This window comes from Acomys russatus, chromosome 26, assembly GCF_903995435.1.
Source record: "Acomys russatus chromosome 26, mAcoRus1.1, whole genome shotgun sequence".
NCBI classification, from domain to species: Eukaryota; Metazoa; Chordata; class Mammalia; order Rodentia; family Muridae; genus Acomys; species Acomys russatus.
In genome coordinates this window covers 4,515,628-4,528,850 of record NC_067162.1, presented here as the reverse complement: position 1 = coordinate 4,528,850, position 13,223 = coordinate 4,515,628, and the positions used below count along the sequence as shown (strand labels likewise).

The following is a 13,223-nucleotide window of genomic DNA, read 5'->3' as shown; positions in this document are numbered from 1 at the left end:
GTGAAGATCACATGTAATTTGAGAGGTCACTGAGAATTTAGGGGAGCAACTGTGTTCTGGCCCAGCAAATTTTAACTGGCAGAGAGGAGAACCAAGACTCAAAGCTTTCAGCTGGGGCTGGAACTCAAAGGCAGGTTCTTCCACACCCCCCACACCCCACACTCCACACCCCACCACACCACACCCCCGTCCCCCTGGCACAATGCACCTGCACTCTGTGTTAAAGGGGCCTTTGTGACTCTGATAGTCTCTGCTGCACGCAGCTTTTAGCCAGGTCTCTGAAGCTTGTGGGGGGGGAGCTTTAATACGTGTCATTTTCACATGCAGTCCCTTAGTAACACAGCCCTCTTGAGTTGCTGGTTCTAATTTCTGCCTCTGCTATTAGAACTGTGCGATTTTATTCCCTGATGAATTCCTGTTCCCGGATACTCAGAACCACCCCCATCCCCTTCCCGATCCCTCAGAACACATGTGGCACCATTTTCCCTCATGCCGCATGCCATATCGTTACGGGCTCATTGTTCCCACATACACACAAGATAATTGTGACCACATGACACACACTGCAGTGGGGAACTAACTCAAGTTCTAAAGGATTTGCACATTAAATCAGTGCATCGGCTGCAGGCTTTCAAATATGCTGTCCGTCATTAGTGTTGTCATTGTCACTGGTAAGTTTTGAGAGACTGCTGCCTAAATCTACGTTGTAGATCTCTGCAATTACAGACTTCACTTTTAATCATCCACTTGTGATTAACATAAAATCTAAATGTTTCCATTAGGCTTTAGGCCCTGTGGCACGTCCTCCTCAGAGCACTAATTTCCTGTCCATAACTCTGCTTGCCTTTCATTGCAACAGATCACAGGCCTCCACTCACAACATGAAATCGTTTCTCCATTCAGGCAAAGGCAGCGTTCACCCTTTGCAGCATGAATCTGTTATGAGCTAACCCTCTAAAAGCTAAGCCAGGCCTTCACCGCTACACAGTAAAATGTCAATATTGAGAGCATCTCATTCTTCTGTTTTAAAAGTATTCTCTCTCCATCCAGTGATCCCTTAGTTTTATGTTTGCAAACTAGGAAGTCTCTTCTCGAGTTCTTTGCTTCTGGATCGGGGTCTTTGAATCAGTTACTCAAGGCAACACCCAGGTTCCCACCCCTCAGGTGCCTGAGACTGAGCAGTCCATGTCTTAGATGAATATTCTTTCTTCTAGGGGGAAGAAAGCTTCCTGCGCTGGAACTCTTTTCTGTTTTCCCATTTGATTGGTTTTGTTTGTTTTATTTTGTTTTCGAAATGGGGTCTCACTAGGCAGCCGTGGTTGTCCTGGAACTCACTCTGTGGACCAGGCTGGCCACAAACTCACAGAGATCTGCCTGCCTCTGCCTCTCGAGTGCTGGGATTAAAGGCGTGCGCCACCACATGCAACATTGGATCTGTCTTTTTAAAATCATTTTCTTGCTGTCCTATTTTCTCTTCACCCCCTCACCCCCAGTTATTAACATCTATGTGTTATAGATTCCAGAAAGTGAAGATTTAGAAGTAAAAGATGAGTGGCAATGATTCCATGTTTTCCAGCACAAGCCAGAGGAGTGAGGCAAGTCCCCAGAGCCTGAGTAGTGCAGGAACCCATGTTTACTTTTTCTGGGTGCTGTGTGCCAACCCGTACAACTCACTGTCACATCAGGTCCTTTAGGACACCAGGCACATAGGACAGACAGCCTTTTTATCCTCAGTGTCCTTTGAGGAACAGGGGCATGCTCTTGTCCTGATAAGACCTCGTGGCCTCTCCTTCTGTAGAGATCCTTGGTGGAAAGCTTCAAGCTTTGGGTGCTATGGTTTCTGCCTGTCCTCTAGACACTAAATTCCTGGAAATGGGTGTCTTCGCTTCCATGAGGCCTGCTGCCACCCTGTAACAGATGCCAGCATACCCTTCCTCCACCTTCCGCTCCAGCTTGGATCTTAAATGCACCTCAAAGGCAAGAAAGGCTTAGCTCCCAGCCCATGGCACTATCAGGTGGTAGAGCCTTTAATAGAAAAGTGTAGGAGGAGGAAGTTAGCTCATTGGGTGCATGTCCTCAAAGAAGACTGTGTGTCTCTGGCCCCCTCCTTTTCCTCTCTCTTTGCTTCATGGCTGCCATGAAGTGAGCAGCTTGCTGCAGCACACACTCCCCACCATGAAGTGCTGCTTCACCAAAGGCCCAAACGCAGTGAGGCTTAGCAGCCATAGACCTCTGAGGCCATGCACCTCCATAAGCCTCTCCCTTAAATTTGATTGTCTCAAATATTTTTTCACAGTGATAGAAGCGAGCTAACCTCCTTAGCAAAGTGAAGCCAAAAGCTAGAGCTAGCCATAGGTCATCAATGGCTACAGTTCACATTTCTAGAACTTTCCTTGTGCTATACTCTTTACATGCATTTTCTCCACTGCTGTCTATAGTGACGATCCCTTTCAGGTGGCTGCCACAGCTATCATTTACAGAGGAAGACAGAGGGGTAAGCCACTGTGCCTAAGCCATGGGTGCAAGAGATGTCACAGGTCAGTTCCAGTCCACAGTCCAACTGTAGCTTCCTCTGTCCCCTGTGCCACAGCCAGGCCAGAACAGTTGTGCTCCTTCTCTGAATGCCACACACTTCAAGTTCTTGGCCTGTTCAGGAGGCAAGAGGAGCTTGACAAAGAAAAATGTGTGCGGATGACACAGAAGCCGGTTTTTATTACATTTGTATGAAAGCTCTGCCGCAATCTGGAAGCAATTAAGCCACAGAGGAGGAGCAAAGCCCATTCCCTGTCACGGAAGTGATGGATTTTACAGCATCTGATGGGAGATCTGAGTAACTGGAACTCATGTTCTCACTGCAGGCCCTGTGCCGGGGATCGCAGGCTTTGTGAGCACCTCGGTCTGTGCTAGTGTGGGGACAGTCCTCTTCTCCAGGCCTGACTGTGTGACAACTTGTGTGTCCCAGCCCCTCTCCAAGAACAGAGAGAGAGAGAAGCAAAGCAGAGAGAGGAGGGGACAGGGGAAAGAGGGGAAGGGACAGGAGGAGGGGAGAGAAGAGGAAAGGAGGAGAAGGAGGGGAAGAGAAGAGAGAGAGAGTCAGAACCCTGCTCTTTGAAGACTGGTGTCTGTCTGGTTTTAGGCGACCCACAATCAAGCATATTCCAGGGGAAAGAACATTGTTTAAATGTCGAGGGTTTTAGCTATTGCAGACTGTATTCATAAATCCTTCATTCCTGTCTAGGATGGGTGGGGTGAGACAAAAAGAAAATGGAAAAAATCACTCAACCTTACTAGAGGGGGCGGAGGGAATCAGGACAAAGGAAAATCTGCTGCTGGCTTTCTGTGTGCAGTTTTAGGATGTGATGACAATGACAAAAACAATGTGTGAGTGATGAGATTAAGTGGTGGCAGATATTAACATCTGGAAGAGGGAAACCAGTGGTACAATTGTTCAGATTAGCCAGGTTTCTCATTAAAATCATGTATAAATGGTACATACATTTCAACTTAGGTTTACAAATTATACCAATCCAAAATCATAGCATTGTGGTATGTGTGCAGTTGCCAGGGTTCCCACGTTGGGATTGTCCTGCTTGAGCCCCCAAATGGTCATCACATCACTATACAGGCAGGCGTGAGGCCACGCCCATCTGACTAGCACAGAAATAGAGTTCTGATGGCTTAAGTGGCTGGTCTCACAGCAATAGGAAGTGCTCTTCAGCCCATCCTCAATATAGGGCATGAACTAACAGCATCAAGCCAGCGAGGCCCAGACACTAGAGCCCTTACTGTTTTGACTAAGTCTCTCTGTGCTGTTGCCCTTAGGGCAGTAAGGGAAGTGAGATGTGAGCTACGCAGCCCCAGCTCTAACTGGCTACCAACTCTTCTCCTTGCTGCTCATGGCACTTCTAGAGTAACGGTTCTCAGAGTAGCATCAGAGCCTCTTGGCAGTCGGCTAGGAATGCCTATTCTGAGGCCCAACCCCAGAGCGGCTGAGTCACAAGCTCTGGAAACACAGTACAACAATCAGTATTGTCAGGAGCCCGCTAGGTGCCTCTGATGCTGTTCAGTTCCCCAAAGCAGTGCTTCTAACCACCTACTCATCTTCCCCTCTGTCCCTACTCCAAAGATCCTGGTGTAGTTGCTAGGATGGTGTGTTACAACCTCAACGACATTAACTTCTTGCATCCTGGTAGTTATTTGGAGGGGATACTGCCCTTGTGCCTTACAGGATATTAGCAGCTTCCTTAGTCTCTACTCCCCAGATGCCAGGAACACCCCCTCCTAGTCCGTAATACCCAGAAGATTCTGGTATTGTCGCATATCCCCAACACAGGCAATGTTACCCCTGGTGGATCAGCGAAGGTCTGGGTCATGCCACAAGTGCTGGTTCTTTTTTTCACTAGCTCTCTTATTAACCCTTATTTAAAACCAATATTGACCCCTACCCCTCCCTTCCTTCTGAGGTGATCATCTTGAATCTGCAACAAGTTAAAGAATAAAAACTAAGCTTATAGCATTGGCTACAAAATCACAGTAAGCCAACTTGTGCTGGAGACTTAGTTTACCTCTGATGAGTAGGGACTACTAGGGCATAATTTCACATCTACCCAATTCCAGACTTTCCCCCCTATTCAGTCATGTTCCGGAAAAGCAGTAGAAGCTGGCATTGCCCATACTTTGCTTTTCACAAAAATACAAAATACAGAAATGGCCATAAATGGAGCTGAGGGACATAGCCATTCTGAGAACAGGCAAATTGTGCACGTTTATAAGTAGATCTTTGTCCAGCGGGTTTAAGAAAGAGGCAGCCTGCTATTTGTGATGTTGATTTGACACTCCACAAACCAACCACATGAATGGAGTTTCCACATGAATTTGTCATCTCAGAATGTGCATGTCTTTCAACTGGTTAGAGCAAGGCAAGTGTCCCCTGCTGAGATGGCTGTGTTCTGTTGTCTGCAGTGCTGCTGTCGACTCCTCTAGAGAAAGAAGAAATAGGATGAGGGTTTGCCTGCAGGACATGGGTCATCTTGAGCCTTCCCCGGAGCTCTTAGGAAGCTATGCTCACTCTATCATCCAAAGCAGGGTTTAGGGCAGGCACGCTCTATAGCTTTGGCTGCCACTTCCTCCTACCCCATGGTCTGTATATCATTTCACTTAATGAAAATAATGGAAATGCTACTTGGACGCACTGGTGCCTGGAAATAGGGAGTAAATCACAGTGTGAATTTGCTCTCAGCCTGCATTCTGTTATTTCAGAACATGAAAATATGGAAGTGAGCTCGTGGGTTAGAGTCACGGATGCGGGGGTGAATTGGAACGATTGGTGCCTTCAGTACTCATGTTAGGTACCACGTGGTGTTCTCAGAGGGAAATAAACATGAAGCTTTCACAACACGGGCCCTTTTTGTGGCAATACAAATAAGCTATGGCTCCTTGTGTTCTGAAATGACCCTTTGAACCAGCTTGGCTTGACAGCTTGTCATAGCTGTTTGTGTGTTCTGTCATGGACTTGACCGTCACTTGTTAACATTAAAGCAATCAGCAGTGGGTTTTCCACGACCTAGATACCATGCTAAATAGCTGCTAATCAAGGTGGCCCTTGTTTAAACTGTTTCACCAAGGAATTTTAAAAGACCTTTTCCTTAGGCAATAGGGCTCTTTCTAAAACTACCTCAGAAAAGAGAATACAACAAACTTTTAAAAGTAATTTTATATGTGATCCCACTTGTTTTACAAAAAGAAAAAAAGGCAAAGTTTGTATGTACGTTGCAAGCTTCCTGCAAGGATTGCCTTTGGGTGGGAAAGCTGGGGACCTTGATAGACACACTGTTCCATTGGCATTATCTAAATGTTATGCGGCTTAATTTTTACTATTTCAAAATACTGTGGTTTTAATTTTAAGTGTTACTAAATAATAGAAAGTGCCCCTTTTCTTTAAAAAACAGAAAGAAGGAAAGAAAAGGCAGATAGACAGACTGAATGAGAGAGAGAGAGAGAGAGAGAGAGACAGAGACAGAGACAGAGACAGAGAGAAAGGGTGTTCAGTGGGTAAAGGCACTTGCCATAAAGCCTGATGACCTGACCCAAGTTATTTCACGGGTTCACATGGTGGAAGGAGACAATCAACTCTGATCTCCACACTTTCACTGTAGCACACGTACACACACACACACACACGCACGCACGCACGCACGCACACACGCACACGCGCGCTAAATATCTAAATAAATGTAATGAAAAGTCAGTAAGCTATACTGTTGCTTCTATGCCGCCCCTCCTTTTACTCCTGTTTTATTACTAGGACAGAGGGAGCGGGGCGCTCTCCCACTTCCGCTACCGCACGTCCTAAAGTGCTTGAGAGAGCGAGGGTGACATGCTGGTCCTTCTTGAGGCTGGGGTGGCTAAGGTGACAATCTGGGCTCCCGGCTTTGGAGGTCTCAACCTGTGGTCAGTTCACCTCATTGCTTTTGAGCTTGTAGTGAGGCAGCTTATTATAGAGGCAGGGCATGGGGAAGGAAACTGGGAGGCTCAAAGCAGACCGGAAGCATAGAGGAAGAGGGGGCTCACCTTCAGTATCACTCCCATGACCTAGAGGATGCCTGTGTGTAGACGTGAGCCTGGACATAATAATGGTGGCCAAGTCGTGCCTGAGACACTGAGAACCCATTCATTACTCAGTCTCTGAGACTGAGGCCCTCTACAGTCATTGTAATCCCAGACTAGCAGTCTCTAATTTGGGGGCAGTGAGTGGTAGTTACTCGTCCACCCAGTGGCTGCCTCAGTAGTCCCACCTGGCACTGGATGTCAGGAAAGTTACCGGAGAGCCACTGGTAACCTCTTCTATGACAAAAGCTGGATTCAGCAGAGGCAACAACCACAGGGTAGATCGGCCTGGGGTACATGAGGGAAGGCCATTCCCCAAACGATAAGGATAAACTTCCTTCTGAAAAATATCTTTTTTAAAATCTGGGGTGTTCAATCCAGAAGTGCCAATAGCAGTGAGCCTTCCCACCTCAAGCAAAGCAACCAGCACAGTTCTTCAGTTGAGGCTCCCTGCTCAGTCAATTCTGATTTGTGGCAAGTTGATGTTAAAACCACAATCCTTGTCCTTAGTGGGGTGATTCACCCCCAAAATTATGCCTTGTGCCTTTACTTACACTAAGACACTAAGCAGCCATAGTCATATAAATTATTAGTGAAGTTCACAGGAAATATCAGCTTAGCATTTTACTAGAGAACCTGTGGGCATTCTTGGACAAAGCTTATATGCAATTTTTTTTGTTTGTTGGTAGGTTTTGTTTGGTTGGTTTTTATTTTGTTTTGTTTTGTTTAGGGGGGTTGATTTTTGTTTTGGTTTGTTTTTTCTGAGACAGGGTTTCTCTGTGTGGCCCTGGCTGTCTTGGACTCACTTTATAGACAAGGATGGCCTCGAACTCAGAACTCCGCCTACCTCTGCCTCCCAGAGTGCTGAGATTATAGGCATGCTCCACCACACCCAGCTTTAAGTGCAAAGTTTAATAAACCAGTTGAGACTGGCTATAGTGACAGAGGAAGAGACCAGGTGGGGATGTAAGGTTGGATCAAAGGTAAAGGTTCTTTGAAAAACCTATTCAGAGCTGGGCAGGAGTGGTTCATGCCTTTAATCCTACCACTGACGAGGCAGAGACAAGTGGATCTCTAAGTTCAAGGCCAGCCCAGTCTACAAGGGAGTTCGAGGACAGCCAGGGCTACACAGAGAACCCTGTTTCAGAAAACAAACAAACACCAACAACATAAAACTTATTCAGGAAGGGGTAGAGGATTTGAAAGCCAAAAGATCTGGTCATATGTTCACACAATGATAAAAGTGTAATTGGGGGTACAAGCAGGTTACACACTGGGCCAGCCTCACCATCTCTCACTCCCATCTCATCTTTTCAGCTGCTGGCAGGGCACTGGCCTTTTGCCCACAATGACTTTGGAGTGTTTCTCTGCAAGCTGTTCCCCTTTCTGCAAAAGTCCTCTGTGGGCATCACCGTCCTGAATCTCTGCGCTCTCAGTGTCGACAGGTAACGGGCTGCTTTCTTTTGCTCTTTAGTGCGGTTTAGAAAACCATTTTTTTTTCTTCAGAAAGAAGAGGGGGGACTCAGTGCCAGTGACAACTGTTAACCAGTCTTACCAACCCCGGTGTTTAGAGTGGCTTCACACAGTTGCTAATTAGTATCAACCTAAGACTCCCACAATATGTGTAGCCAATGATATACAACTGGCTTCCTTAAGACCATAAAAAATTAAAACGAATATATTGATGAATAAACTTGCTGAAAACAAGAGACCTAGAATATGCAAATCCTGTAATGTACTGTTATTATTATTAAAGAAAAATGCTGTTGAGTTATCTTTCAAATGCTTGAGCCAAGCAATAAACGTACAAAGTTGTTTTTTGACATACCTTTTTAAAATGTTTCACACTTTTTCAAAAGAGAGCAATGAAAGAAATAATTCTATGCAGTTCTGAAAACCCCAAATTCTCACAAATGTCTTTAAGGATTGCAGCCCCATGCGGGTGAGAGATGGAGTGAAGCAGCAACAACAGCAACAAAAGGAACAGTAAAGGGTTTCTGAACATTTGATGGACAAAAAACCAAATGTGTAGTGAACCCAAGGGGCCTCTGTACTGCTTGCCCGTCTTGTACCAGGTGGCTTCATTGCAGCCTTGGTTCTGAACACACAGCCTGACATTACAGTGTGTTCTAACACCACACAGAGCCAGTGAACACAGCCGGAAACACCTGGGCCCAGATACAAGACAGCTGTATATTATAAAATGCAGTGTTTGTTGTGCAAATTAAACATAACGCTTTAATTACAGAAAACAAGGTAAGTAATATTTACTTCCCTCCAATGATTCCCTGGCATATAAAAGCCTTTGTTTTGACTTGTGTTAAAATGATTGATTTTAAAAGCTTTTGTTAGAGTCATTGACTTGAGTTTCACTTTAAAATATCATTAAGCGGATTGGGTTTAGGATAGACTTTCCAACAATTCCTGAAACGGCTCTAAACATTTTGCCATTTTGTGCTATGTACTGTACACAGAGATTGCCTCAGCAGTGAGAATTATAAAATTTTTTTTAAAATCAGTCAGTTCTGAAAATCATTGAAGACAGTCCACATGGTACAGTATCAAATAGTTATTTTTCTCTCACATACATGTGTGAAGGTGAGAGGCCAGAAGAGGGTGTTAGATCCCTTAAAGCTGGAGTTAACATGCAGCGAGCTGCCAGATCTGAGCGCTGAGAACAGAACTTGTATCTTCTACAAGCGCAGCAAACACTCCTAACCACTGAGCCATCTCTGGCCCCAAAGGCGTGTTCTTTATGCAAAAATAAACAGGAGTTTCCATGTCACTAGTATATAATTTTGCATTCATATTTTTTATTTGTTTGTTTTTCAGACAGAATTTCTCTGTATAGTCCTGGCTGTCCTGTAACTGACTCTATAGACCAAGCTGGCTTCAAACTCACAGAGATCCATCTGCCTCTTACTCCCCAAATGCTAGAATTATAGGCATGTGCCACAGAGCCCAGCAGCAGTGTCTTTTTTAAAATAAAGCCACAGCCCTGATGACTGAAACACAAAATAAATAAAACATTTTGCACTGTTACTTAACATAAATATATTTGCTAAAACTAAAACAAAAATAACTTTATCAATGATTTAAACTACAGAGACAAGGATGATAAAGACATCCTAATGCCTGCGGTTAAGTGCAAAGATTAGAAATTACATCACTGCCTATTAATGTCTGCAGCAATCTCCTGACAAACAGTTTCTGATTCAGCTACTTTTGCCCCACGTCAGGTGCTGAGGGAAACGTGGCTCAGTGGCAAGAGCTGCTAGGCACACACAAAGTCCTGGGTTTAATTTCCAGCAGGACAGGAAGTAGAAAAGCAAAATAAGAGGGCCCTGTAGAGCTCCCACGGCTGGTGTGGTGGCCATTTCCATAAGAAGGTAAACCAGCACCAACAACCTGGCTTTAGTCCCTAGCAAATTCTCACTGTTGCTCCCTACATAAGCATAGCCCTGTAACTTCCTCATCTGTCCTAAGTGCTGCATCCCAAGCGCTGGTGGGCTTGTGGTAGACATGGCTGCCTCCTAACATGTAATAAGGCCTCAAAATCGAAGGTTCTAAATGATGCCTCTAACACCACTGGTATAGAGATGTATTCTCGTTACATTATTTGATTAAAATGTTTTTTTAAAAATCCAAAAGTCATGTGGGGCATAGAAACAAGAAAATAATGTTGACAGTTGACAAATGGCGCATGTTATTCCCATGTACCTTGTTAGGTGTTTTAAAGCTATAGAATTTAACCACATGATACAGATGGGAATATTCTGGCAAATCAGTGAGAAAACAATGAAGGGTAAAGTGCTCATATCACAGAACAAACGCTGAAGGAATGACTTCTTTATAAGTAGTGCTATTTAGCCAGCTGAGAGGGAAAAGTTAAAGTCCTCTTTTTTCTATATATCAATAATAAAAATGTACAGATACCATTTGTTATGTATAAGAACCAGACACAATATAGTGAACAGAAATTATTTTCTCCTACTAGGTATTACGATAATTGTCCCCATTTTACAGACAAGAAAGTTGAGGTTGAAAAGTTTAATCAAGGCCAGAAAACTATGAAGCCTGGGAGCCAATAATCAAATGGGTTGTCTTCATTCTTAACCACTGTACTCAAGCATGCAAAATCTGAAAGCATAAAGCAGTAGAAGAAAATAATACATTTTGATCTCTGGAATAGAAGTGCCTTCTCAGAGGCTGGAGAGATGACTCTGAGGTTAAGAGTACATACTGCTCTTGCAAAGAACCCGGGTTCAGTTCCCAGAGCCCACGTGGCGGCTCACAACCACAGTTACAGGAAATCTGATGTTCTCTTCTGGCCTGCATGCATGTGGTGCATATAAACTCATGTGGCATACACATATATATGTTTAATTAACCTTTTAAAAAGAAAAGAAAAGTCTCTGAACTTAAAAAATAGGATAGAAATTTGGGTGTAATCACAAATACATTATGAGGCAGAATTTTAAAACAACAAATATTCATAACATTTTTAAATGAATAAAACAATATCTAAGTTACCCAAAAGCCCATCCCCAGAGACACACCTCCTCTCATCCTTCTCAAACAGATCAACTGGGGACTAGGTACGCAAGCACATAGACCTATGGACCTTTGGGATCACTCCCATCCAGCGTGGCTCAGGCCACTGGCTCCTGTCTCTGGTGTGGGATACCCTCCCCAGAGCACCTCCCCCCCTCATTTCATTCACAAACTGTACGATTCATGTCATCCTTGAGCCCAGTGCCAAATAAAATGTCATTCTCTGTTTAGTAAAGAAAAATATAATAATATTGCCAAAAATTCTATCATTCAGATGTGGTCTGACTTTTAGACCAAGATGAGCCATTTTAAAATGCCATTCGGCTGACATGGCCTCATCCAGGAGACCTCTGTGTGTGGCCTTTACCCTTGTGTCTCACGTGATGCTGACATTGAGCCTGAGGACCCAGACTAGGGGGACAAATTTCACATTTTTTACTTCAAAAGCTTTCATACTGGAGACTGAACCACATTCACACACAGTTCCTTTGTTATTTTATTTATGTGTGTGTGTGCGTGAATGTGTGTGTGTGTGTGTGTGTGTGTGTGTGTGTGTGTGTTACACATCAGTGCTGGTGCCCCAGGAGCTGGAGTTACTGGCAGGTGTGACACACCTGCTGTAGGTGCTGGGAACTGAACTCGGGTCCTTGGAACTCGTAGCCAGGGTTCCAACCCTCCACTTACCCGTGCAGATGGGATATCATTTGCTCTGAGCCTTCTCTTGATTTCACTAGAGCCCACTGGAGGGAGGGACCACATTTTAAAACTGAGACACGCCGTAATAAAGGAGACGTCTGGAGTCTTCTTAGAAACAAGTTTTACTTTTTAAAACTATAATTTCTTTTTTTTTTTTTTTTTTTTTTTTTTTTGGTCTGAACCAGATTACCACCCAGGAAGAGTTGCCATGGTGTTTTAATGATATTTTTAAAATATGATAATCATCTTTCTTTTTGGAGTTGTTCTGAAAGAAAGCATGTGTCTAAGGACTTTTAAATTTCTTCCCTAATTGCTTACTGAAATACAGAATGCAATAAAACCAAAGAAATGTCCCAGCTTCCTCGCCGTGGGGCCAAGATAGATAAACAAGGCAGTCAGAGGATTACAGCTTACACCTGGTTCTTGAGCTTTCGTTGCTCAACTACGGAATTGCCTCAGTTTAACTTTTTCGCTAACCCCTCCTCAAACTTAATTACTATTTATTTACCTTAAATTTATGTTCTTATTCTCTTATGAAAAGATGGGAGAAATTTTTCAGAAACAAAAAGAGAAATTTAAGAACAAGTTTTGACCTCCGTCCAGCTTCATCAGTAAACGTTTTAATGCTAAAGTTAAGTATACTTTTATAAGGAATCAGCTTTTCCCAGAAAAACTATGAATAATCGACTGTTAGCAACCCATAAAGTGTCTCTTCTTGCAGCTGTGATGAGCTTCAAATGTTACTTTTACTTTACTTGGGGGAGAACAGAAGAAGAAAGGCGGTTCAGTGCTGCTCTTTGTGAAGTTAATGGTCTTGTTTAAAGCAGAAGATGATGACAGGGTCAAGCTATAAACAGGCCCGAGAACAGATCCAACTTGCAGCGAGAAGATGTCTGGGGACGGAGCCCATAAAAAGATAAAACTCCTTTAACGACTCTTGCAGAGCAATGTATAATTAGATACCTGGACACGCTGCGAAGATCCATCAGGGAGGCAGCTTTTCTCTGTGTGCTCTAAACTTCAGACATGATGCCAGCCCCAGCACCACGCTGCCCTCCTCCCTGAGAGCCTCAAAGGGAAACCCTAACTCTAGGGGCATAGGGTGGTTTTCTGAAGTGCATGCCCTACACTTGGACTTAGTCTCTCCCCCCTTTGGCTGTGATTTCCTACTGCTGGATAATAAGAGTGAAGGCAGAGAAGTGGTTGAGCCAAAGAGACGGGGTGTGGACAGAGTCACACGCTCACTAGGGCAACTCAGAATCTCATTTTGGGTCTGTTGCCCGCAGCACACATTTCGTCATACTTTACCTTATTATACTGTCAAGATCAGGCAACTGGTTAGTTTTGCTAACCCCGTTTCTCTTTGA

The 13,223-nt window shown here is 44.2% G+C and overlaps 1 protein-coding gene across 1 annotated transcript in view; it reads left to right on the top strand.

Moving 5' to 3' along the window:
* Positions 1-13,223, top strand: part of Ednra (endothelin receptor type A) — a 56,902-nt gene that overhangs the window by 20,014 nt on the left and 23,665 nt on the right. The window contains exon 2 of the mRNA XM_051168684.1: positions 7,924-8,051. Coding sequence (XP_051024641.1) covers positions 7,924-8,051 — 128 coding nt within the window. The remainder of the gene's footprint in view (positions 1-7,923; positions 8,052-13,223) is intronic.